This window comes from Felis catus, chromosome B4 (assembly GCF_018350175.1).
Source record: "Felis catus isolate Fca126 chromosome B4, F.catus_Fca126_mat1.0, whole genome shotgun sequence".
Classification (NCBI taxonomy): Eukaryota; Metazoa; Chordata; class Mammalia; order Carnivora; family Felidae; genus Felis; species Felis catus.
The window spans coordinates 130,871,390-130,896,835 of record NC_058374.1 but is presented as its reverse complement, the minus strand read 5'-3'; the positions used below and the strand labels follow the sequence as shown (position 1 = coordinate 130,896,835).

General features: G+C 56.7%; 1 protein-coding gene across 1 annotated transcript; it reads right to left on the bottom strand.

The window, feature by feature from the left end:
• Positions 1 to 1,416: 1,416 nt before the first annotated feature.
• On the bottom strand, positions 1,417 to 25,348 carry CSF2RB (colony stimulating factor 2 receptor subunit beta). Its single transcript, XM_011284200.4, has 14 exons — positions 25,118 to 25,348; positions 18,460 to 18,703; positions 17,170 to 17,293; positions 14,665 to 14,858; positions 11,293 to 11,444; positions 11,042 to 11,210; positions 10,318 to 10,453; positions 9,999 to 10,156; positions 8,721 to 8,860; positions 7,567 to 7,729; positions 6,394 to 6,484; positions 6,126 to 6,183; positions 5,138 to 5,241; positions 1,417 to 4,539 (listed from the first exon to the last, which is right to left on the bottom strand). The coding sequence occupies exons 2-14, from the start codon at positions 18,533 to 18,535 to the stop codon at positions 3,435 to 3,437; spliced, it is 2,670 nt and encodes an 889-aa protein (XP_011282502.3). The 5' UTR covers positions 18,536 to 18,703; positions 25,118 to 25,348; the 3' UTR covers positions 1,417 to 3,434.
• Positions 25,349 to 25,446: the final 98 nt, after the last annotated feature.

Here is a 25,446-nt window from a genome sequence, read left to right as displayed (position 1 = left end):
GGAGACTCACATTTATAATAATAAAGTTGTAGTGAGGTTCGGCTTCTGGTGAATAGCTTTTCAGTTTCTTCTTGGATCCCAGAAACTTGTTCTAGCACGGCAATGCTCGACTCGGACCCTGGGGGCCCTCAGGACCCTGGGCTCTGCTTCTGTGGAATGTCAGCAGAGCGGCGAGGGCAGGAGGGAACTCCAGGCCAGTCTCGGGGCACAGACTGGCAGATGCCATCTGGTCCCCACATTTTACAGCCTGGGAGGCTTCAAAGTGAGGCTAAAGACAGCAAGAGGCACCCCAGGGTGACACAGCCAGGTGGAGGCCCAGTCAAGGTGGGAGCTCTCAAGCTCGGCTCTGGTCCCATTGAGGGCTTCCTGGGGAGAGGGCGGCCACCCAACGGTCCAAGTTTGCACTCTAGCCTTGGGGCCCAGCGAACAGATCATGGCCCCTTCCTGCGACACATCGGGTCCTGTTTCCAACCATCATTCTTTTGGCTCAGCATCTATTGTGAGCTCGTTATCTGTGAATCCACCCGGACTCACCTCCATGCACCTGCTCGACTATAAGGAGACCCCAGGTTGGCTTTCCTGCATGGGGATGGCTCCATCTCTGTGTCCTGCCCAAGGGTTCAAACGCTCAATCCTTTCCCCCCTTTCCATCCGGTTCCCCTTCCTGACATGTCATATTCTACCAAGGACGCTGCGTGTTCTGATATGGGGCAGCTCCCCGCCTGATCCCAACCCCACCGAAACCAGGACTGCACTTTCTCAGAGAGAAACTGAGAGAGACTTCGAAAGCCAGCCAGGCAAATGGGAGGGCGATGAAGTTGGGTTAGAGAGTCACCCACTCCAGAGCGGTAAATGGATTGCACCTCGAATCCACTTCCTGGAGTTTAAATGTTTTTTTTTTTTTTAATGTTTATTTATTTATTTTTGAGAGAGAGAGAGAAAGAGAGAGAGAGAGAGAAAGCAGGGGAGGGGCAGGGAGAGAGGGAGAGAGAGAATCCCAAGCAGGCTCCGCGCTGTCAACACGGAGCCTGATGTGGGGCTCGAACCCACAAACCATGAGATCGTGACCTGAGGCGAAACGAAGAGACGGACACTTTGCCCACTGAGCCAGCCTGGCGCCCCTCACGGAGTTTATTAGGATAAGTAGCCGGGAGGTCTCTCCCCTCCGGGCTGGCTCGTAACAATTCTGGGGACAGAAGGTCTCGGCTTAGAGCCCAGCTCCCTCCGGGGCTGTCCGAGGACCTCCACCCTGCTGGCACTGCATTCCTGGTCTGTCTACACTGTCCCCAAACTCGCTGTGGTGTCTCAAAGACCCACGGCCCTTCTGTTTCACCGAATTTACCCTCGTTAATGCAACTGTGGTTTCAAACCGCACCCCTTGCCTGACAATTCCAACACATACGCACGAGCGAAGGGTTTTGGTTTACAGCGAACACATTTTATTGCAATTTTTTTTTTCAGCTAACAGTATCTGCACATCTCGAAATTCACATCTTGGACTTCTTTCTAACCCACGCAGGCCTGACTGCCTTGTTCATCTGTAGCACAGGATTCCGCGTTAGAATATCCTGAAGTCTTGTTGTTAATTTCACCATTGGTGAATTATATACGCTGTTTAGAATTCCTTTCCCCCTGACCACAAACACTTTTGTGATGAACAGGGATTTGGGAACAAAGGTTACAAGGACAGCGGGTTGGCCGCTTGTTTAAAAAACATTATGAAGCTAGAACGTTCCAAGTGTCTCAGGCACCTTCTAGATCATAAAAGTAGCATTTCGGTCGGATGGGCGAAGAACGGGTGTTTCGGCAAACGATGGAAAAACACCCAGGCCACTCGTTTGGTGCAAACATACAGGCAGTTCTCCCCTTCACACGCATCCACTCCAAAGTCATTACGATTTGACGCGAAAAGCTTGAAACTCAGAAAGTACTGGTGAAAATATAAATTAGGACAAACGTGATTTCGAAGTGGCGAAGCCTTTTGTAAATTTGACGTCAAAAGTGGAGCCGGCGACTCTAACCCGAAATGCGGAAAAGTCGACATCGTGTACGTCTACGGGCCTCACATACGAAACGAAAAGACACACTACAAACTAGGGGGAAAAAAAAATGTGCACCGTCCGTGAAAGATCGCAGGTAAACAGTTTTAAAAACTTAATCAGATAAGGATGAACCCCCAACAGAGCAAAGTCCTAAGTGGGCTAGCCCCGTAAAACAAAATAGGAGTGCCCAAGAAATACGAAAACGTGCAACCTGAGAGCTACCAAATAATGCAAATTTAAATGATTTAATGCCTTTTTTTGTTTTTGCGTATCAGAAAGGCACAGATTTTTAAGAAGCCATAATCCTCCATGGAGGCCCAGACATAGATCAAAAGCCCCTCGTCCATGGCCAGCGGGGGTGGGGACTGTAAGGTCTTTCTGGAGGGAGGGCAGGAGGGCCACGTTGACTAGAAGCCCCAAAGTGTACAAGGCTTTGATCGTTTTCCTTTTTTTCCTTTGCTGAACAGTTTTTCCCAACATTTCTAGAGTGTATGTGGGTTCAGGACTCCCCTCTGCTTCTGAATTTCTGCAGGCCCCACCAGCCCGGGTGTAGAAGGGAGACTGCTGTGGCCAGCAGGCAGCTGGGACATTCCTCACTTGGGCGGGTGGCCTCTACTCGAGGCAGGGGCCTGCATCCCGACCTCCCCAGTCATAGCGGTGGGCCCAGCAGGGGCTCCCACGGGCTCAGAACAACTCTCCTCTTGCCCCATGGCTTGGTGTGACAGTCATCAGTGCTGGTATTTTGCCACAGTGCCTGGGGCCGCAGTGCCAGCCATAAGCAGGCGGGTCCTATACTGCTCTTCCCCACCTCACCCCTCCCCCAGGACCCTCACGGGGTGGGGGGGGTCTCTTCCCTCCCCATGGGGGAAATGCATTCGCGCCTACCAGGGCCAGGCTGCAGACACAAGTCCTTAACACAACTGGACATGTCAACGTCAGAACAGGCTCTGACCGAGACGTGCCCTCTCAGGATGGGCTTAGCTCGGACCTCAAGCTCACTCGAATGATAAGTCAGTGGAAAAAGAAAGAAGACAGTGGCAAAAGCAAGGAAATCTGGGGGAAAAAAAAAAGTGGGCAAACGGAATGAGTATAGAGAGAGCGTTAACAGTCTGGAGCTTAAGATGAAGTTAACAGGACAGAAAAATGTGTGTGTGTGTGTGTGTGTGTGTGCGCGCGTGTGTGTGTGTGCCTGAGAGAGAGATCGGGAGGCGGTGGGGGCAGAATTCCTTGGCCAAAGGTCAAGTGAGAAGGTAGGAGGTCGACTAGCTTCCGGGTCATCTGTTCCAACATGGAAGCTTCTCCTGGGCTTTGTGGAAGGGACTGTGGGAGGGGCCGGGAGGTGGCGGGAGGGAGGGTGGACCCCCCCCCCCCCGCCCCGGGATCTGGGGTGGCTCAGCACACCTCCGCAGGCCTGCTGACATCCCAGGGGGGCAGCGACAAGTAGTCCTGCTGTTTTAGGGCTTTGAAATGCCTGACGGCCGGCACCTGGGGAATGGCGGGGCGCAGGGCCTTCTTGGCCTGGAACATGTGGTCGTGGTCCCCGATCTCAGGACAGGGTCCTGGGGAAGAGGGTGAGAGAAGGCCAGGTCCCAGGCCAGGCAGGAAGCAGTAGTCGCCCACTTGCTGCAGGACCAGGAGCCCCTCGGGCTGTGGGGGGCTGGGGGCCACCTCCCCTGGGCTCAGGATGGGGCTGCTGGCTGCAGGAGGGGCAGGACTGCCCAGAGGGGACTTGGGGGGCTGGCCTGGGGTCAGAGGGATGTCCACATAGCCCTCGATTTCTGGCTTCGTGGGGGCTGGGACGCTACAGAGCCTACGGGCCGGTTCAAGACTGAGGCCGTGGTTCCGGTCTGAGGGCAGGTCCAGGGGGTGGACCTTGGAGGCAGATGGCAGCCCCGGGGGCCAGGGAAGTGCCAGGTCTGCGGTGGTGACGTAGCCAGAGGCCGTGACGCCGTCCTCAGGGTCCCCAGAGCCAGTGGGCAGAGCCGTGAGGGCCCTGTCCTTTGGGCCCTGACCGCCCACCATCAGCCTGTATACAGGAGAGGCAAGGCCTGCCCCTGACGCCGGTGAGGGGTTCCCTTCGGCCTCCGGGCCGGGGTTCCTCTCCAAATCCTTGGCCCGGCCCTGTGCCATCACCTGGGCCAGTGGAACCAGCTGCACCTGTCCTCCCGCGGGCAGACACAGGTACTCCAGGGACCCCGGAGGCTGTGGCTTCTGGCTCACGCCCCTCTGTGGGGGCTCCGGGGGGCCCGTCACGTCAGGCAGGGAGTGGCTGCGGGGTAGGCCCAGGTAGGGGCCGTTGAAGTCAAAGCCGGAGACCCGGCTCTCGGGCCTGCCCGCGGGGGCCGACGGGCCTGGATGGGGGCTGGGGGGCCGCTCCGTGCACGGGTCCGAAGTGGCTGAAGCTGTGTCAGGCTCGCATGGTGATCTGTGCACATCTTTCGGGTCCTCTGTGGTGAGAGGTGACACTTCGCTGTGCCTGCAGTCCGCGGGAAACACCCTGCGGGGAGAACGGGCACAGGGACGTTGGGGTCCCCTGGGCAGCCACTTCAGCTCATGCTGGGGCTAGGGGCCGGGGCCGGGGGGAGGTCTGGCCCCACCCAGAGCTCAGGGAGAGCACAGAGCAGGGCAAGGTCAGGGAGTGGGCCCGGAGAGGACACCGGGTGGCCCTCGTGGGTCTCGCCCGCCAGCCTCCATGTTCTTGTTCAAGCTCTTCCCCTGCCAGGTGTGGTCCCCTCACCCCAGGTTCCTTGATATCCACCCAGCTTCGGGGACCAGGGCTCGGTCAGGCCCTCGTCCCTTCATCCCCCACCGTGCCATCAGCACCCCAGTGTGGGGTCTGCCTGGCCAGTAGGGCAGGGAGAGGTCATTGCTCCGGTCTTCCGCGTCTGGTCAAGTCCGAGGTATGGCCCTCCCTAACTTGGGAACCAGGAAAGTCTTCCGGATGTCTGACGGGTATGTCTTTTGCTTTAGAGCCACCGACCCCCACGGATCTCTCTATACTGAGCCACAGGCCAGAGGCCACCTCCTCTGAGCCTCCAGGGTGCACGATGGGGCCACCCTCCCACCTCCTAGGGACCCCGTGCCCAGACACTCACCCCTCCATTTCAGGGAAGTAGCTGCCTCTCGGCCCCTTGTGCAAGGGGCTCCTGATGGTGAGTACCGCCATGCTGCCTGGGAGCCCGAGTCCGGCACTCCCGTTCTGGAAAGAGAAAGGACACTTGTGCCGTGGCTGTGTGGGAGCCCGAGAAGCTGAAGGTGGGGGGTGGGGGTGGGGCAAGGAAGCCAGGGCATGACAGGGGATACAGCGAGCCCCCCAGACACGGAGGGAGTCTCAGCAAGGTCAGGACCAGCCAGGGCCCCCTGACACCAGGAAGGAGAAGCCCAGAGAGGGGCTGGGACTTCCCATGGGCCCTCGAGTGTCTGAGGATGGGGACCCTCTTCTTGCGAGTTCACTAATCTGGGGTGTCACTGCCTCCACACTCACACCCTACTTTCCCCCACAGTAGCCATGAGGACCCCCCGCCACCGGGCGAGCTGGCCCTGCTGGACCAAAGGGCTCCTGTGACCCACGTGCCACCGCCTGCCTTGCGTCCATCTCCGCATCTGGGATGTGCCCCCAGCCTCGCTGCCTGCCCCCCTCGGCTCCTTTTATGAGGGGGGTCCCGTGCCCATCCTCCACGGGCCTTCTGTCTGCGGTGGCCTTTCCCACTTGGCCCCACCCTGGCTCCTTCAAAGCTCAGCTCTGCTGTCCCATCCTCAGGGAAGCCATTCTGCCTCTTGTGAGCCCACCTGCCCCCACGGAACTGAGCCCCTCCCCAAGGCCACCCCGACTCCCGCCTCCGGCTCCGGCTCCGAGGGAGCCCTGCACCCTGGGCCAGCCCTGGGAGCCTGCAGGTGCCCAGAGGATTGCAGAGCTGAACCTGCCAGGGCTGGCCTGCCTCTTAGAGCTTCCTGGCACCTTCCCGGGCCACCTCTGCTTCACACTCAAAGCCACAGGAAGGCGGGGAAGACATAGGGACGGGGACGTGGCTGCAGGAGTGAGGCGCCCCTACCACCCTGGCCGCCTTCGCGGTCCACTCCTACCTGGAACAGGTGGCTCTTGCTGGGGTTTGGGATTTTCTCCTCCCACTTCCGGTTCAGCCTAGAGAGACACCAGGGAGGTGACCGCTGCCAGAGGCCCCATGCTCACGTGCAGAGAGGAAACTGAGGCCCAGGGAGAAGGTGGGAGGTGGCCAAGGCTTCCCAGGGAGCGGGTGCGGAGCGGGGACTAGAGGGAGCCAGTTGTGGGGTCCCTGGCACCCCCTGGGCTCCTGAGTACCCCCCCCCCCCACCTATCATAGAGTTCCCTTACCTGTACCCATAGATGCCACAGAAGCGCAGGACAGGGAGCAAGGCCAGCGTGGTGAACACCAGGATGAGAGCCAGGACCCACGTGGGCAGGACTTCCGGGAAGGAAAAAGGAACATTAGCATCTGGGGAGGGACACAGCTGGAGGCTTAGGAGGTGGGGAGGAGCGGAGGCCAGGTCAGTGCCCCAGACCCTGCTCTGTGCAGGTGCGGCACTCCAGAAACTCACTGCCTTGGTGTACAGGGTAGTTGGGGGGGAGGCCAGACATAGGCGAAGAAGAGGGCATTGGTCTGACCTCCCCCACCCCCATGTTCAAGTGCTGGGAAGGACACAGAGGGTTAGATTCTTTCCAGTAGCAGAAGGAGTTATGGGGGTGGGGGGCAGGGCTGTGACTCCAGCCCATGGCAATCACAGGGGACTTCCTGTAGGAGGCAGCATATAAGCTTGAGCATTGAGGCACAGGGAGGCTTGGAGAGGCGGAGAAGGGGAAGGCCGTGCTAGTATAGGAACCAGCAGGTACAAAGGCCCATCAGGAGCCCCAACTTCCTGTCTGCCCAGCAGCCTTGAGCCCTTCACAAGCTGGGCCCCTCCAGGACTTTCTCGGTCTCTTCCCTTAGGCCTGGTGTCCAGTCCTCCTTTCCGCTTGATTGTGGCCCTCTCCCTGCGACTCCCCCCCTGCAAGGCTGGCTGGGGCTGGGGTCCCTGCTGCTAATACCTCCTCGGTCCTCTCTCTGCCACCACCTCCTGGACCTAGTCTGGTACTTGTCTCCTGGTGGCCACTATGGCCAACGGTGAGAGACATTGGAAGCAGCAATGGGGGAGATTAAGAAATCAGCCGAACCCTTCCAATCCCAGGCCCCAGCCCATCGCTCCTGATGTTTGCTACCATGGTGACCGGAAACACATGCTTAGTGGTCACTAGGTGATGGCTGCCACCAAGGCTAATGGAACAAACCGTGGGCCATATCAATAGAGGGCTAAGCTCCAGTCTGAGGGAGGACCCCTCTTCTCTGCTCTCAGGACCTCACCTGCCACATAGGCGTCGCTTTGCAGTGACTAGTGACACGTGGAGGAAAGGACACTCGGGTGGAGTGGGTTCACACCCCTGTGTTCACATCACGCTTGTCCTCTGCCCAGCTGGGCTGTACCCGGAAGGGGGTGGGGCTGGGACACCTACCCCACTCGGTGTCCCAGAAGGTCTCCTCACTCCACTGGCTCCAGACCCCGTTGTAACCGCTGGGGGTGGGCCTGACCCTCACTCTCGCCTGGTACCTGGTGAAGGGCTCCAGCAGTGGCAGTGACATGACGTGGGAGTTCTGGAGGGTCTCCGTCTTGCTCTCCTGTGGGCACAGGCGAGTGAGCAGGTCTGCTGAGGCTGAGGCTACTTGCCTGGTGCGGGGGGGAGGGGGCACAGCCGCAAGCCCCTCCCACCTCAGCGCCCCAGCTTTTCTGTCCCGTCAGGCCCTGGCTGCAGCCGCATCCCCAGATCTGAGTCCTCCCTGCCCCCCATGGAGGGCCCTGCCCCAGGGCGCACAGAGGCAGAGCACTCTGGACGGGACGGGGGGCCGCACCCCTGCGACATAGGACAACACCGAGGCCCAGAAATCCTGAGGACACAGCGTGTGCCACCCTCACTCTAAACCGCCCCGCCCACCCCTGAGCTCCTCGGGGACGGCCTGGACCCAGGTTATGGCCTGCCCAGGAACGCAGGGCAGCATCACTGGACCCCAAGACGGGGTTTGCGAGCTGGGGCCCCACTCCCAGCTCCACCGCTGACGGCGCCCCTCCTGGCTTCCGTTTCCCTGCTTCCGGACCTGAAGGTCTGGGGCGGGCTCTGAGGTTGCCGACTGGGGCTGCGGGGAGCCCGGGTGCTGCACACACAGCCCGGGGCCGTCTGGGGGTGGGGGCCAGAGACCGAACCCTGGGCGGGGGCCCTGCCTGCTTTATCAGAGCAGCTCTGCTCTCAGCAGCTGCACATCTGCGTTCCAGAGATTTCTCTGAAGAAGAATCCTCTCCTGACCTTTGAAAACCCTTCACCCAGCTGCCTCTCAGCCCTCTGAGTCCCGACGCCTACATCCCCTTGGCAAGTCAGGGTCCCATCGTCAATCTGGGCCATGTCACATCACCCCTGTGAACTTTAGCACCTCCGCCACGGGATAGGACAAGGACCAACTAACTGACCACACAGGGCCACGTCCGCGAAGTCTCAGCCGCTTCCTCTGACCGGTCACCTGCTGGGACCCAGGCCCCTGGTAGGTCGGCGCCCCCCTACGTGTTTTCTCCCATCCCCCCTACCCCAATCCAGGCCCCTTCCCGGGCATAGGCCCTCACCTTCCATGAGTCTGTGTCTTTCTTGTACTGGATCTGGAAGGTGTGACCTATGTGTTTGTAAAGCATCTCCTCTGTTGTCCAGGACAGGGCGTAGCCGTCTCTGCTCTTGGTCACATTGAGGGTCGGGGGAGCCATCTGGACTGGAGGGAGGGAAACCTTTAGGGAACGCTGTTCCTAGCATTCCTCCGATGGAACGTTCTTTTCATCCCATGCTCGTCACAGGTGCTCTCTCTCCCGGTCCACCCCTTCTCGGGGTCCTTGCACCTCACTTTGCCACACTATCCACTTTGATCCGAGCGGCTCTCCTCTTGGGAGATGCTGAGATAGGCTCGTTTTGTAGGGAGGTGAGCCAAAGCACGGGCTATGCCCAGCATTTACGTAAAAATAGAAACACTATTAATTCGTCCTAGTCTAGAGAATTAACTGTGTCGCAGGTATCGTCATACATGCTCAGTCTGCGCGAATCCCTCACTCGATTCTAACAGCAACCCAACGTGGTAGGTACTATTAACTCGTCACATTTCACAGACGGCGAAACTGAGCCCCGGAACGATTAGGTAACTTGCCAAGGTCAGGCAGCTAACGAGTGGTGGAGGAAAAGATGACAACCCCGGAGTGGTGGATTCCAACCCGGGTGAGCAAGACAGATTGGCTGTGGCCTCCCCCCCCACACTGAAGTCTGGATGGAAGAGCCTGGGTCCTCAGGAAGCAACGCAGGAGGTTCCTTTGCATGGGATTCTTGCTGCATAAGAGGAGTCGGGGATATTGACCCGCAAGGAGCTACCATTTATTTGCGCATGTTCTAGCCCCCGACTGAAGAAGTAACTCACAGCTCAACTATTCTGAAGCCTGAAAATATCAGTGCGCGGAGGACTTTGGAAATCGGAGAGCGAAAAACCCAGTCAGGGGACGAAAGGGAGAGTCTGGGGGGGGAGGCCTAGGGGGGTACAGTTGGCAGAAGGGGCTTCAGAGGAGCTGCGGGGTTGGACAGGAACGCAGAGCTCAAGAAATCGGAGAAAACAGGCTTTAGAGATGTGCTCCTGGGAACTATCAGTGGAACCTTCCTTCGTGTTATTTGCCCTTGTCATCGCGGTGTCCTTGCTTCTTGAGAACGTCAAGGTTAGAAAGACTTTTGTTCACTTGGCTCGCTGGGCCGCGTTTGGAGGACAGTGACCAACGTGAAGACTGGGCCACAGGGAGTCCTGAGTTTGCGTGGGTTACGCGACGAGACAGGACTGTGGCAAGGGGGCCTGCGCGCAAGGCTGGGGGCGAACTCACTGTGGTCTGAGCTCTTTATAAACTTCTCCTCCTCCTTCACCCGAACAGAGATGGCGTACTGGCTGTGGTTCCTGGGGTCAGGCACGGGAATCTGGCATCGGTGCTGGACCAAGAGGCCGGGGAGCTGTTCCTTCAGCACCGGGGAGCACTCCTCCTCCCTGAGGATCACGGTGCAGGTGAGGGCGAGGGAGGCAGGGGCAACCTCGGGATGAGCCATGGCTTCCACTGGGGCATCTCAGGGTCAGGGGGAGGTCTGAAGGACACAGGTGGTGACGAGGGGAGGGAAGGGCGGGTGGGGGGGGCAGGAGAGGACACTCACCTTGCACTGGCACTGGGCTTGTAGAAGAGGGTGAAGGAGACTGAGCTGGCCACCTCGGACCACACTTCCCAGGAGCAGCTGAGCATGGTGGCCCCATCGAACAAGCACTGGAGGTTCTGGGGCTGGGCCTTGTCCCCTGGGAAGGGAGACACTTCCTTTTATCCTCCCCTCCTCCATTCCTTCCTTCGCTCTCAGTGGGACCTACTGTGAGCCTCAAATCAGAGAGATCGTGGGGCTTTGGGACCAGAAAAACTAGGGCTTAGCATTAGCCTGAACCTGCCCGAGGTGTGTCCGCAGGTCAGAGAGTGAAATCTGCGAACCCTCTTACCCCCTCGTGCACCCTGGGGAGAGCGTCTGGTTTCAGTGTTGGTGGTGGTGGTGGGGGGGGGACGCAACACGATGATGTTGACTTGTCCACACCCAGCATAGCGCTCACGGAAACACAGCTGCTCAGAATGCCACGGCCACCGCCCGTGATGCTTATCCCTGTAACGTGGGCGCAGAAAGTGCGCAGAAGAGGCTGGGGCCCAGCCGTGGGTGGGACGCAGCCACTGTGTCTGGAGAGCCACAGTAGGGATGGAGTCCGCCCTGGGTATCGATCCTGAACACAGGCTACAGAAGATCTGTGGAATCCCGCAGAATGGACCCCTGGACTCTTTCTGTCCGGAAGCTGAATGAGCCGCCCTCCCCTCAGGAGGGCATTGCCCAATTTTGGCTTTGTTACCTGTCTGGGAGTGCCAGAGAACCTCCAGGCTCCACTGGCTGGGCCGCCCCGAGAGCCCTGAGCTGGGGGCCAGGCGGGTGCGCACTCGGGCCACATAGGTGCTGCTGGGAAGGAGGTGCTCTGGCCCCAGGACAGCCTGGGAGGAGTTGCAGTAGAGGGTAGGGGCATCCTGCGGGGAGGGAGGGGTTAATGGAACAGGTGCCAGCTGGGCCAGGTCCCTCGGCTGGGGCAGAGCCGGCCATGGCCCCTACCTCCCAGGAGTCCTGAAGCCGCTTGTAGACCACCTCGTACTCCAGGTTTGACAGCCAGTGGCTCTGGGAACCCGGAGGGGCCACCCTCCAGGTCAGCAGGAAACGGTCCCCGACAGCGGTGATCTGGAGGTCCTTGGGTGCAGGGGCCTGCACTGGAGGAAGGGGCGGTCAAGGGCTCAGAAGGGGCTGGATAACTATAGGGCGGCACGTTTTGTTGGGGGGGGGACTGGGGCCCCAGGCTGAGTGCCGTCCTACCCGCTGAGCAGCCTTGGACAAGACCCCTTTCCTCTGTGGGCCTCAGGCCCTTCACCTGCCAAACTGTGGGGGTTCACTGTGAACATGAATGAAAGCCGCGCAGATTTCTGGGCGTATATCACACAAGCTCCGTGAAAGGTGCTGCCAGTGAAGTTCCTCCGAATGGAGCCTCCGGTCCCTTCTGCTCACCTCGCGGCCTGTTCGGCCCCTTCCCAGCAGAGGGCGCTGTGGCTCACGTTACTCCCCGCGATGCTGTCCATCCTCTTCCTCTTTCCACCTGCCCAGGAACCTGCTCCTCTCAGAGCCCAGCATAAATGTCTCCTTTTCTAGAACTTTCTTGGATGCCCCCGTCCCCTTGGGCAGAATCCCTTGCCCCTCTTCCTGTCTCACCACAGCCCGTTGTATGGGCCTTAGAGCCCTGGGGCATTTATGTGTCTCCTTTTCTGCCTTTCCAAGTAGTCAGGAGCTTATGGGTGGCCAGGTTCGGCCCTCCACACCCTTCCCTACCCCCATGGCCTGCGATTAGTGGTTCAGTGAATTTGGGGGACAAAGTGAATGAAGGATGAATGAATCCACGAATAAATACATGTAGGCAACCTTCACAGACTTTTCAAGAAGGCATTCCGTCAACCAACAGCAAACGTGTGTCTGTTGGGCAAGCATAGTCATTAACGAATGGCACGGCTCCCGCCTTCTTGAAGCTTCTGTGTCTGAATGCTGAGGGATGACCTTGAAACACAATCCAGTGAGTCTGACCGGGACGTGGCATGTGAGAGCATGTCCGAACTGGAGCCTCTAGAAAATCTTAAGCCCCGAGTGGCAGATACAGGGCGCCCCCTCTCCGCAGCCACAGCAGACATCACTAATCAATCACTGCACTCCTAGCCCCTGAGCCCCCCGGGGAGTGGGAATCCCTTTCAGCACAGAGCTCTAGAAGCTGCTCCCAACTGAAACGACTGGGAGCCTGAGCGCAAACCTGTTCCTCCAACCTGAGAGATTGTAGTCCACTAGTTCATTTCACAGATGGAGAAACGGACAGAGGAAGGAAAATACCCCAGATCTCCACTCGTGGGAGCCTCAGAGCAGCTCCAACGCACACACCTGTCCCTCCTCAGCACCAGAAGCTTCCCTGATCCATTGGCAAAATGGCTTGGGGCTGGAGCTGAGCTCCCTGCTGAACACAGGCTCTAGGAGACAAACGTCACACTCCCTTCCCCGTTTCTAAGTTGTCCCCATGTCCAGCATATCACCTTCCCTGTGACCAGGCCATATGCTTCACAGGGGCAGGGACACTGACCGGCTTGTTCACTGCTGTGCTGGTGGATGTGGGTGCTCAGTGAGGGAGCAGATGAACGAGTGAAGGGCACGTGTGTCCTAAGTATGATTTGTATTCCCCCCCCCCCCCGCCCCCCGCTCCCATGCCCTGGCCGCGTTCCAGCAGAATGTTCATCATTTCTCCATGGGACGAGCGCCTCAGGTTGCATTCCGGGCCCCAGCCTCCTGCCCCGTCCTGCCCCCTGCCGTCTACCCTGTGCGTCACCCACCTCGGGCATCCTCACATCTGATCAAGTCATGCGCCTTCGATGGCTCTCCATCACCTAGACGTTGGCCCCTAAGCCCCTTTGCAGGGCCCAGCAGCGTCCTCAGGTCAGGCCCCTGCCTGCACCTGCCCCTCCCCGTCTTCCTCACGCTGTCTGGCCCTTTTGATGGTGATGCTTCTGGGCTACAGTTTCTCGCGGTTGCCCCAACCCGCCTTGCCCTCCCCAGTCTCCCAGCCTTGGCACACGCTGTTTCCTCTAGGAATGTTCTTCCTGCTCTGTCCTCTTACCCACCCTTCAGCTCTCCCTGCCAAGCTCTTCCCCCCCCCCCCCGCCCCGGGGAAGCCTGTCCTGACCCCCCGGCCCCCAGGCTCCTTGCCCACTGCCCCTCAGCATGTGGCACACGGCACCCACTTCTGGTTCAACCTCCGGTATTTCCTGGCCTCTCAACCTGCATGCTCTGAGCCCCACGGGGATGGGGCCCTTTCTCATCCATCAAACGTGTTTAGAGACACTGTTGCAGGTGAATCGGCCATGGCCTAACCAATCCCTTCCTCCGGGCAACGGCTTTGTGCTGCCGTGATGAGACAGGCAGGAAGCGAAGGCGGGAGTCCCCTCTCCGTGTGACGCTTGCACCTACAGTGGGGCCTGCCCAGCGTTCGGGCCCCCGGATGCTAAAGTCACACACGTGTATCTGAGGGGCCTTGGGCAAGTTCCTGTTCTCCGAGCCTTGGTTTCAACATCAGTGACACGGGGTGAAAAAGAAAACAGGGGTGCGCGACACCACCCGTCGTCGTAATGGTTACGTAATATTGGGCAGTGTTTCCTAAAAGCCAGCCATCCGTAGGGTTCTTACCGCATCAATTTCAACTTTAAAAGGTGGTGCCCTCGAACATCTCTCGTGTAGGTTCATTGTGAGCACAGATAAAAATTGAATTAATGAGGCTGAAGCGTTGGTTATGTTTCTGGGTAACACACAGTCGAACGAAGCCTAGCTAGGTCACCGACACCCACCCAGGACCATTGGCTTTTTGGGGCCGCTGTGGACACGTGGGCCACACTCGCTGGAAGCCACTCAGGGAGGGCAGGGAGGTGATGACCTCCATCTCCAGGGCAGGAAGCCCTGGGCAGAGCTGATCCATCACTGGCTTGACTGCTCAGGGCTGGCGCTTTGGAAAAGTCATGCGGCCTCTCTGGGCTTTAACTGCCTCATCTATAAAATGGGTTGTTGCAGACGTTGGATGAGGCTATATCGGTGATGGGTGTTCTCAAGCTAGGAAGTTTCTACCCGAATAGGGAGGCTGGTTCTCCTAGAAGGGCAGCCTTCACTGCTAGAACGCAGTATCTTGGAGGGTGCTGCCGCACTCAGGGCCCAGGGAGGTGCCACCGGCCGGGGGCTCCGCCCCTTGGACCTGCTCCAATGCCTCGGTTGTCGGGAGGCCGCACCCTCTCTCAAGAGACCAGAGCCACCCCCTCCCCTCCTTGAAGACTCTCGCTTCCTGGCCCTTCTGCCGTCTCACCACCCCCGGGGTCCACTGTCCTCCTGGGACCACCGCCATCCGGGAACCCCAGAACTTACCATTCTGATCCAGAGTCACGGTGAGCTGGGCGCCCAGAGGCCTGTCTGGTCGGAATGAGAAGTAGTCTTTGTCGGCGAGGACAAAAATCTTGTAAGGAATGACACATCTTCTGGGCACGCAGCCGGCACAGGGGTGGTCCAACGACAAGCCCGTGTCATTACTGAGATCACAGGACACTGGCACTGGAGGGTTCCTGCCAGCAGAGAACATGGTGAGCCCAGAGTGAAGAAGCATCACGCGTTCAACAAAGGCCCTGAGCGGTCACCATGTGCGAGGCTCTGTCCGGGGCCAGGGTGCTGCCATCCTGGTGGAGGGGGACACGCACGGAAGAACTGGATAAAATACGTCACGTGTCGGATGGAGCAAACTTTACATGGACAGATACAGCAGGGAGATATGGAAGCCAGAAGGGGTGGGGTGGGGGGGGTGCAATCCGAAACAGGGGAGACAGGGAAGGCCTCGTGGCAAAGGCGACTTTTGGGCAGAGACTTGAAGGAGGTCAGGGAGGGAGCCATGCAAATGGGCTTTACCTGAAAGGCGAGTTCAGGTAAAGGGAACAGCTGGTGCAAAGGCCCTGGGGCAGGCACGGGCTTGGAGTGTTGTATGATTAAAAAAAATTTTTTTTTACATTTTTATTTATTTTTGAGAGACGGAGACAGCACAAGTGGGGGAGGGGCAGAGAGAAGAGGAGACACAGAATCGGAAGCAGGCTCCAGGCTCCGAGCTGTCAGCACAGAGCCCCATGCGGGGCTCGAACCCACAAACCGTGAGATCGTGACCTGAGCCGAAGTCGCACGCTTAACCGACCGAGCCACTCAGGCGCCCCTGGAGTGTTGTAGGATTAGGCGGTCACCCAGAATGCATGGAGTGGCATCTGTGAGGGTGGGAGGTGAGGGAGACCAGTAGAGCAAGGTGACATGGCGCTTAAAAGGAAACCGAGGAATTTGGATGTCACTGAGCGTGGAGATAATTGAGTTATGAGCAGAGGGGTGGCATGTCGTGACCCAAAGGCTTCCTCTGGCCGCTGGGCCGTGGATACATAGGGGTGGATGGGGGCAGTAGTCTCGGAAGCTGAGAGACCAGATAGGAGGCTCCTGAAATAGCCAAGTGACGGGCCAAGTAGTTCGCACCAGGGTGGTGGTGTTAGCCTCGGCCAGATTCGCGTCCTGTTCAAAGATGGAGTCTGCAGCATTTGCTGATGGATTAGAGGCGGCGATGGGGAAGGGAAGGTGCTAAAGGAGGGAAGACAACAAAGAACCTCCCAGCTGGTCAGCAGGAGCCTCTGGGAGCTCCCATTCAGTGAAGCGGGAGGTAGGGGGTGGGGTGAGCGGAATTTGGTTTAAATCGCTGGGGGTGGAAGACACCTTCGTCTACAGGCCACGTGGGGGGGGGGCAAGTGCACCTGCAGGCCTGGAGCTGGGGCGGGGGGGGGGGGGGAGGCGCGGGGCTGGAGAGCACGTGAGAGTCACCAGCGCGCAGCCTGGGGCCGGGTCTCTGCCACTGGGTCAGGTATGAAAGAGCGGAGATCCAAGGAGGAACCCCAGGGCATCTCACCCTTCAAGTTAGAGACGGAAGAAGGGAGCGAACAGGAAGACAGAGAAGGCGAGCTGGGGAGACACAGGAGAGGGGGGGTTGTGGTGGCCAGGAGAGGCAGGTGCTTTCACCACGGTCCGTGGGGCCGGTCTGTGTCAGGTGCCGCCCACGGTCAAGGAGGGAGGAGGCTGAGACCGAGCATTGGGTTTAACAGCAGGGAGGGCTTGGCTGCCTCGGGCCCGAGCGGTCTGGGTGGCCCGGTGGGGCCAGTCATTCCGGGTTCAGAATAACCAGAAAGACCTTGGACGCTGTGGGTCTAGCCAACTCTTTGGGGGAGGGTGGCCTCCAAGGGGAAGCAGAGGGTGGGCTCCACCGGAGGAGGTGGGGGTCAGGAGGCACCCCAGGGCTTCAGCCCTTGCTGGCGTCTGGGTGATGGCCATTTAATCATCCCCAGAATGGTGGGTCAGACCGTCACCAGACCCCAGAACGCTGTGCGGAATCTTCCCAAACGGCACGTCCCCCGGAGACCATGCGAGGGCAACGGAGAAAACCCACACTCTGGAGGCCGCAGGGCCCCGGCTCCCGTTCGGCCCCACAGCTGCCCCGTGGACCGTGCCACCGCAGCCTCGGTCGGCTCACCTGTGAACTGGGCGTCACACGCCTGCCCTGCCCACCTCGCAGCAAAGATAATCTAAAACTGACCTTTGCAGGGCGACTCGGTGAAACCGTGATGGAGGACGAGTATCACCACCTCTGTCGTCCACAGCGATGTTCACGTAGGAGCCTCTTCCCCCCCTCCAAACCCCGACGCCGGCCATCAGCACCCGGACCTGGCTGGCCGCCTAATGGGGCAGGAGCTCCTGGGCAGGGGCCTCCCTGTCCCTGCTCTCTGGCCAGCCCCCGCCGGGGCACAGCCCCACTCAGCAGCCTCCCTGTGGACCCTGTAACCCCTGAGCCCTGGTGGCACTTACTCATTCAGCCTCCGGAAGAGAGTCAGGTTGATGAACTTCTGGGCATCCTGAGTGTCTGCCCACCTGCAGGTGATGTGGCTGTGGTAGTCATTATAACACTGTAGGGTCTGCAGTGGGATGGTCTCTGCCCGGGGAGAGGCAGAAAGGGGGTCACATCTGGATGTCCCTTGTCACCACCCCCATCCCCTCTGGAGTGCCGAGAGCTAGGGAGGGGTTTTCCGGAGTCCTGTAGGGGCCCCTGTCTGCTAGACAGAGCTCCCTAGGGACCCTGGGCAGCGTGGGGAGGATGGGGGTTCTGGGGGTGTGAGGGCCCTAGCCGTGGGCCCCGCTGCCTGGGTAGAAACACAATATTCTAGGGGCGCCTGGGTGGCTCAGTTGGTGAAGTGTCCGACTTCGGCTCAGGTCATGATCTCGCGGTCTGCGGGTCCGAGCCCCACGTCGGGCTCTGGGCCGACAGCCCGGAGCCTGGAGCCTGCTTCGGATTCTAGGTCTCCCTCTCTCTCGGCCCCTCCCCTGCTCACGCTCTGTCTCTCAAAAATAAATGTAAAAAACAAATTTAGAAACGCAATATTCTCATAGGGTCACAGCACATTTCCTGAGCCCCTGCTGTGCCCTTGCTCCTGGCGCAGGGTCTCTCTCCCACCCCAGGAGGGACGCTTGCATCGGGCATGGGCCCGGCCCCTGGACCCCTTTTGGGACAGCCTGGGAAGAGTGGCAGCATGGCAGAGCCCTCTGGGACCTCCCTGTCCTGGTCTCTTGGTCAGCTGCAGGGTCTGACGGTGGGAAGAGAGAATGTGGTTCTCGGGGTTATCAGAGAAGCCATGCTCTCTGGGAGCCCTTGGGGAGGGGGGTTCGTGCGACTTAAGAGCCAGAGGAACATCCCAGCAGGGCCTTCCGAGCAGGAGGAGGGTGCTGGGGCCGAAGCAGGGAGAGACCGCCAGTCTGAGGGGCCCCGGGAAGAAAGGCACAGAGGAGGGGACCGGACAAAGCCACCTGAGGCACAGAGTATCTGGGGGGTCGGAATTAAGGCTGGAACGACCGGCCCGGAGGGGAGACGCCTGGGATGCCACATTGAGAAGGTGGGCAGAGAAGCCACACGAGCAGAGATGGCCGTTCAGGAGGCTGGAGAAGAGGGAGAATCCAGGAGGGGGCGCCAGAGAGGATAGGGAGGGGGAGAATGAGGGAGGGCGGGAGGGGTCTGGGGCTTTCTGGGCACATGTGGGCGTGGCCTTGCTCAAGGGCCAGCTGTGAGGAGGGTCACAGGGAAGGGGAGGCAGGAACGCAGCTCACCTTGGGCCCCCGCCACGCCGGGCCCCCAGAACAGAGCCAGCAAGGCAACAGGGAGGAGCCCCCAGGTCAGCACCATCTCTGGGTCAGCTCTGGACGAACGGGTGGCCGGCTCAGGTGGGCCCGGGTCTGGGCAGGGGCTGGGGTCCTCAGTGACCGGGAGTCGTGTATGCTTGCTCAGCTGGAGGCCAGGCCAGACCCATGTCCCCGGCTCCTGTGAGCCCTCTCGCCTGCGAAGGGACTCTGCCTGCGGAAGGGACATCAGCTGAGAGTGAGTGACCCCCTTCTGTCCTGCACTCCCTGGACTTGACCCACGTTGCAGGGTGAAGCCAGGAGTGACTCTGGCGCCCCCTGCCACCTCAGCCTGGCACCCAGGACAGTCCTTTCCCCTTAGCCTCAGTGCCTGGGGCGTGACTTTGAGGGAGATGCATTTAGTGGCTTCTGAAGAAGTGAGATTTTTCCCACCCCCACCCCCACCCCTCGGTCGTGCATCAGAAGCTCCTATGCAGTCCCCTGACGATGGAAAAACCTCACAGGGAGGCCTGGTATCTGACTTGTTCTGAGCTCCCTGCCGGCCTCTGACCCGATCCGCTTTTAGGGGTGTGGGGGCCACACCCTCCCCTCCCCTGGGCGTGATCACAGCACACGCTCACTTACACTGCGCGCACACACACTCCGTTTACTGTCAACCCTCCCACACCACCCTCGGAATGCCTGTTCCCTTTTCTCTGCAGAAGGCCGGGGATTTCCTCTTTTCATTCTGTCTGGCCCTGGGAAGTACCCAGGAGAGCAGAACAGGGGACAGTAGTTCCTTTTCTCCCCCTAAGATTGTCTGAAATTTCACTCGAGAGGCACATGTGCACACACACGAAGCAGCAACTTTCTTACTGGGAAAAGCACGGCTCTGGGCTCAGCAGACCTGACCTTCAGCCCAGGCTCCGCTTCTCCCCCGCCAGCGGCCTGTGCTGACCCACCAGTGCTCCCTGAACCTTGTTCTCTGTGTCGGTAATGTGGGCACAAATCTCACGCGAGAAGAACCCAGTGCGGTGATGTTCATAGACAGGTTAGTCGGATAAAGCCTCCAGAAAGACGAACAGGCTTGCTTGGAGCTGGTGGGGGGGCGGGGAGGGGGACGTATTCATCCCCTTCAGCTTCTGTAGCTGGAGACCATGCCCTGCGGTAAGGGCTTGAGTCTGTGTGTTTGCCTACCTGGGACTAGCCTAAACTTCCAGAGCTTCTATTTGGGTCTTACCACGCGTAGAAATACTACGTGTGCTAAGAGAGCAGTTCCTCCTAAGATAAGTTATAGGTTTAACACAATTCCAAACAATTTACCAACATGGCTTTTTGTAGGACCTCCGGAAAAAAAAAAATCGCTCTGAGGACAGTTCCTGAGATTTTTTAGCAAAAAGGAGGCTCTCCCCAGTAGCAAAATTTATTGTAAAGATCTGATGAGTAAGCGGGTTGCACACATACACAATACGTCAATGGACGTCCTGACCAGGCAATTCTATCCTGCCCAAGAATGTCCTACGTGAGGAAGGAGGAGTCGTGAATCAACGTGAAGGGATAGATAATAATAATTAAAAAAAAAACAAGGGCTAAGAGACAATGAATAACACTGTAAAACGTGTCCACCTAAATCTCTGTCCCACACCACACCCAAATATGGGGTTCATTAAAAATTTCAATGTAAGACGTTAAATCGTATTAAAGTTGCAAACCATGTGGCAGACGGTGTGTGCACTGCCCCCTGTTCCCTTGGTCACAGAAGCTCAGGCTTCAGCGGGGCTTGGAGCTACACAGAATAAAAGATCTTATTTCCTACACTCTTCTGTTGCTAGGTGTGGTCATGTCACTAAGTTGTCCAAGGAGATGTGAGCGGAAGCATTGGGTGTGCCTTCCAAAAAAAGGCTTCTTAAAGGGAGTTGGCCAGGGGAGGAGGGGCCCATTTCTTCCTTCTTTCAGCCTACAACTTGGAAGTGATGGCTGGAGCTCTGGAAGCCATTTTGGACCGTAAGGTTACCTTGAGGATGGAACCACATACAACAGAAAGAGGGAAGCCTGGATCCTTCTTGTCACTCGGGAGCAACCACACCGGCCTGGGAGCGCCTGCCTCCAGACATCTTTTATGTGAGAACAAAGATAAACCTCCATATTGTTAAGCCACTGTTGTTTGAAGATTTTTCCATGCAACCAAAAAGATACAAATGGAAATAGAAGAAAACTTCACAGGGCTTAAAGGAGACAACAGTCCGCTAAAGGGAAGGACAAACTTAATTTTTAACAGTGCCATACTCAGTCACGTGCTGGTAAACTCTCGGTCATCCAAGAATAAAAGAATACTCCCAGAAGGTTCCAGTAGGAAACAAACATTATTTTCAGTGGAACAAGGGTCAGGTTGGCCAGATTTTCTTACAAGTGACCTTGAACTCTAAGTAGATAGCGATGTCTTGAAAACACTGAGGGAAAATACGTTTAAACCAAGAATCATTAAAAGTCAAGCTTCCTTTGACGCTCATGGACAGAAAAACGCAACATTTGGAAATGTAGTAAAGACAAAGAACATTTTCAGATCTTTTCTAAGAAACACAATTGGCTCTGGGATATATTTCAGGGGGAAAAAAAAGAGTTCAAGAAAGATACTGGAATCAGTGGTGAGAAAAGAAACCAAATAAGACTTACACTAAGTAGAGAAGAATTGTTACTTATAAAGTGAAAGTGAGTTAGTTATGTGATAACAATGCAGGTGGTTGGAAGGTGGGAGCTGGCTGTGAGGTGGGGGAGGGGGAAGCGGAGGAGAACGGGAAGCTTGTTAGGGTTCGTGTCTTGTTTTGGAGGCACAGAAGTGTGTTAATTACGCCCAAATGTTGATGGAAAATACACGTTATGTACATGTGTTAAAAAGGTAAGGGTTAAAAGCCACTAAGAGTGAGGGGTAAGCACAGGAGTAAAAGGCGGACAGGGAGAGGGAAGGGAGAAGGAGGAAGAGGGGAAAAAAGAGAAGAGAAAAACCAAACACCTTTTTACTCGAAACAAACATGCACACCAAAATTCCCAAACTCATGAAGAAATTTACTGGTAGGAATAAAAACTGGAAATGGAAAAACAAACAAACAAAGCAAACCATAAATTCATTCCAGACAAAAAGAATGTCATAGGGCAATCTGACAAAGACTTCTAGAAGAAGAATGCATCATGGCCACCTGGGGATTATTCCAGAAACAGACAAAAAGCCATGAAGCAATCTCTTCATGATTAAAAGAAACAGACCAACAGATTAAAGGGGGAAAGAAGGATCAGCTTATCTTGACAGATGCTTCTCAATATTCAGTAATACAAAAGCCATTCCCAATTAAACACACTGACAGGTGAACCTCGACAAATGAGGCGTTGAAGGGCACGCTGGTGTTTCTGGGCATCTACTACCAGTCAGTAGTGATGTCAGCGTCGAAGGAGAATGTGCGTGTCGTCCCCGTCAAGGGCACAAGCAAGGGAAGGCCACCCACTACTGCCATCTCCCCCAAATAACCTCTAAATTCAACGCAATCTCAGTCGAAACTCCAAAAGGGGTTTTAACAGGCTTGACAAACCGGCTCTAGATTATAACAAGCCGAACGTGAGAGTCAGGTTCTATTAGCCAGAAAAATGACGAGGAGTATAATCGCAGACAGATGGACTAGGAAACAATAAGGAAAACAACCAAATAGGAGTTTGGGAAGAAATCGCGGAAATCGCGACATTTCTAATCACAGAGGAAAGGATGGGCCACATGCTCATAATTATGATGTTGAGACAATTAGCTGATAATTTTTTAAAGCTAGATAATTATTTTACATATTGCCTACCCCTCCAAATTCTGGGTGGATTAAAGTTCTAAAAGTCAAAACTAAAATGGTAAAAAGCACTACAGGTACTTGTTTAACCTCAGGGGTTAACAAGACACCAAACCCAAATTGAACTTGGAAGGCGATTAACATGCTTTTGTATGAAAGTATCTTCCACATGGTAAAGAAAAAGGACAAGTGATGATCTGGAAACATAATTTAAACGTTATGCAAATAAATTGTTAGTGTACTTAATAAATGAGCTACTCCTACAGTAAATATGTAAAAGACAAAAACCCCGGGATATGGACAAAACATTCCTATACGTATCATAAAAGGAGCCCAGGTGGCCAATGAACATATGGAAGAGGAGTAACTTCACCCATAATCAGGGAAAGGAAAACTCCAAGCGAGAATCAGATAATTTTCCTCCATCCATTGCACACAGTTTCTAAATTTTTGTAATTTTTTTTTTTAATTTATTTTTGAGGCAGAGAGAGACAGACCATGAGCAGGGGAGGGGCAGAGAGAGAGGGAGACACAGAATCCAAAGCAGGCTCCAGGCTCTGAGCCATCAGCACAGAGCCCGATGCGGGGCTCCAACTCACAAACCCGTGAGATCGTGACCTGAGCTGAAGTTGGTGCTCAACCGACTGAGCCACCCAGGCGCCCCGGATACAGTCTAAAGACTGAGCATTTTCCTAAAGAGAAATGAGCCTTTTATACACCACTGTGGGGGTGTATGTTAATTCAGCTGCTTTGAGGATGATCTGACAATATTTGTTACATTTTTGGATGCACAATCTCCTGCTCAGTAATTCTTCTAGGCATCTGGGCTGCAGAAACACCTCCACGGGTGTGGAAAAAATGGGGGGAAGAAAAACCCCAACAAAAAACAACGAAATGTCTATCAGTATGGGATTGGGTAACTTGTGGTGTGGCCCCTACTAATACATGCTGCCTTATTTTGTAGGGCTAATAAAGGACTTAAATCGCTATGTGTTATTGTGGAATGTCCCAAATGTAATATTAGGTGAAAATATAAGTCACAGAACAATATGTGTATATATATATGTGTATATATATATATATATTTAATTTTTAAATGTTTATTTTTGAGAGAGACAGAGCACGAGGGGGGAGGGGCAGAGAGAGAGGGAGACCCAGAATCCGAGGCAGGCTCCAGGCTCCGAGCTGTCAGCACGGAGCCCGACGCGGGGCTCGAACCCACAGACCGCGAGATCACGACCTGAGCCAAAGTGGGACGCTTCACCAACTGAGCCACGCGGGCGCCCCGAGCAATATGGCTGCTTATACTCCTGTTTACGTACAAAGGAAAGCTATATACTTGCATCGCGCTTAGAAAATGTTTTGGAAGGACACATGTGGTATAGAGTAGGATGTGAGGCCGGGAGATAGGGATAGCTGGCGCTTTGTCTCTTACGCTACGCAATTCCGGATCATTCTAACGGCTGATAAAGCGGATAGCCACGTATTCGCTTAGTACGAAACACGCTCATTAAACAAGTGAGGGACTAGTCTGTAGTGTTTGGTGCGTATCACACGACATGAGTGAAACTGGCGAATGAAAAAAAGGAGGGGCCGAGAGCTAACGGGAAAGGTTTCACTCGTGATAAAACTATTAGGAAGCACGAAAGACGAGGGGTAGAGAAAGTCAGGACCCGGTGATACAAAATTGTAGCAGGATCCCTAAGACTCAAAACTGTACATTTGCAACTTGTCGCCGGGACCCGTCTGGTGGGGCCGCACAGGCTGCCACCCCGGTGGGGACCTTGGAAGCCCTCGTGCTCCCATCCACAGGGCAAGTGCACGCACCTGCACACATCCTGAGGTAGATACTCCCTTAGACGCAACCCCCCCCCGTCCCCCACCAGCTCACAGACTTGGGTGCAGAACACCCACACCTGTGCCTGAACCCAACTGAGCAACGGAGGCTCAGGGTGGGGTGTTGAGAGTAAAACCACATTCTTCGAGAGAGACCGAGCCCTTTCTCGTCTTCCAAAGGGAGCTTCCAAAGCCACACCAAGCTCTGGGCCGGAGCATGACAAAGTTCCAGGTTCCCCCCTCACCTCCCAGTCTCTCTGCACCCCTGCATCCCCACGGACACCCATGGAAACGCACACACACCGTCACTCTCCACGTCTCCTTTTCTAAACCAGGACGGCAGAGGGGCGCCTGGGTGGCTCCGCTGGCTAAGCGTCCGGCTTCGGCTCAGGTCACGATCTCGAGGTTGGCGGGTTCGAGCCCCGAGTCGGGCTCTGGGCCGACAGCGCGGAGCCTGGAGCCTGCTTCGGATTCCAGGTCTCCCTCTCTCTCTGCCCCTCCCGTCCTCACTCGCTCTCTCTCAAAAATAAATAAACATTAAAAAATATATATATGAAACCAGGATGTCAGGGACGATTGATGTGTTCTTCCCGCTCCAGAGACAAGGAGGCAGAAACCGGTTCACTGCCACTAACACCTCGGCGACACTTTAGCGGCAAAGCCAAGAGGGACGCCACGCAGGTAGGTGTGTGACCGCCGCCTCCCCAGGAGTCCTCCCTGCCAGGACGACTGGATCCCGAACGGGAGGCCCTCACCCTGTTCACACAACACTCAAGGAAGCAGGCACCGCTGGCTGTCTGCTCAGCCCCCGGCTGCCCGAGGAGCCTGGCCAATCTTCCCAAGAGACCAAGCCCTGACCGCCCCCCCCCCCCCCGCCGAGTCCCCGAGCGCGCCCGCCCACCCCACACCCCTCGCCTCTCCCTATTCTCCGTCCACAGCCTGGGCCTCCCCCACCGCTCCCCAGCCCGCCCCTGAAAGCCAGGCCGTACCTCTTCGTGGTGGGACAGCAAAGCCTTCTGCTGGAGTGTCCAGGAGACGGGGAGCCTGTCACGCTTCCTATTTATGCTGACGTCGCCGTTAGGAAACAGAAGCAAAAAGAGGAAGCGACACCGGCCAGGCCTGTGTCTGCACAAGTGACTCCTCACAACATTGCCCAGCTTCTTAGAACTGTGGACACCGCGATACCGATTTTTTTTTTTTCCTCTGGGCCTCGCTGACTTTGTCAATGCTGTTCCCTGTGCCAGCAGCGCCCCCCCTGGACACACCCGCGCATCCTCGGTCAGCTAGGCGACCGGTGGCTTCGTGCCGCCCCCAGGGG

What these genes read in the sequence shown, in the direction of transcription:
- CSF2RB (XM_011284200.4), bottom strand. Translation starts at nt 18,535, where the DNA reads ATGGTGCTGACCTGGGGGCTCCTCCCTGTTGCCTTGCTGGCTCTGTTC. An exon ending in GGCTTCAGGACTCCTGGGAG is followed by an intron (nt 11,211 to 11,292) that starts GTAGGGGCCATG and finishes CCCTCCCCGCAG; the next exon opens with GATGCCCCTACCCTCTACTG. An exon ending in TACTTCCCTGAAATGGAGGG is followed by an intron (nt 4,540 to 5,137) that starts GTGAGTGTCTGG and finishes TTCTCCCCGCAG; the next exon opens with GGTGTTTCCCGCGGACTGCA.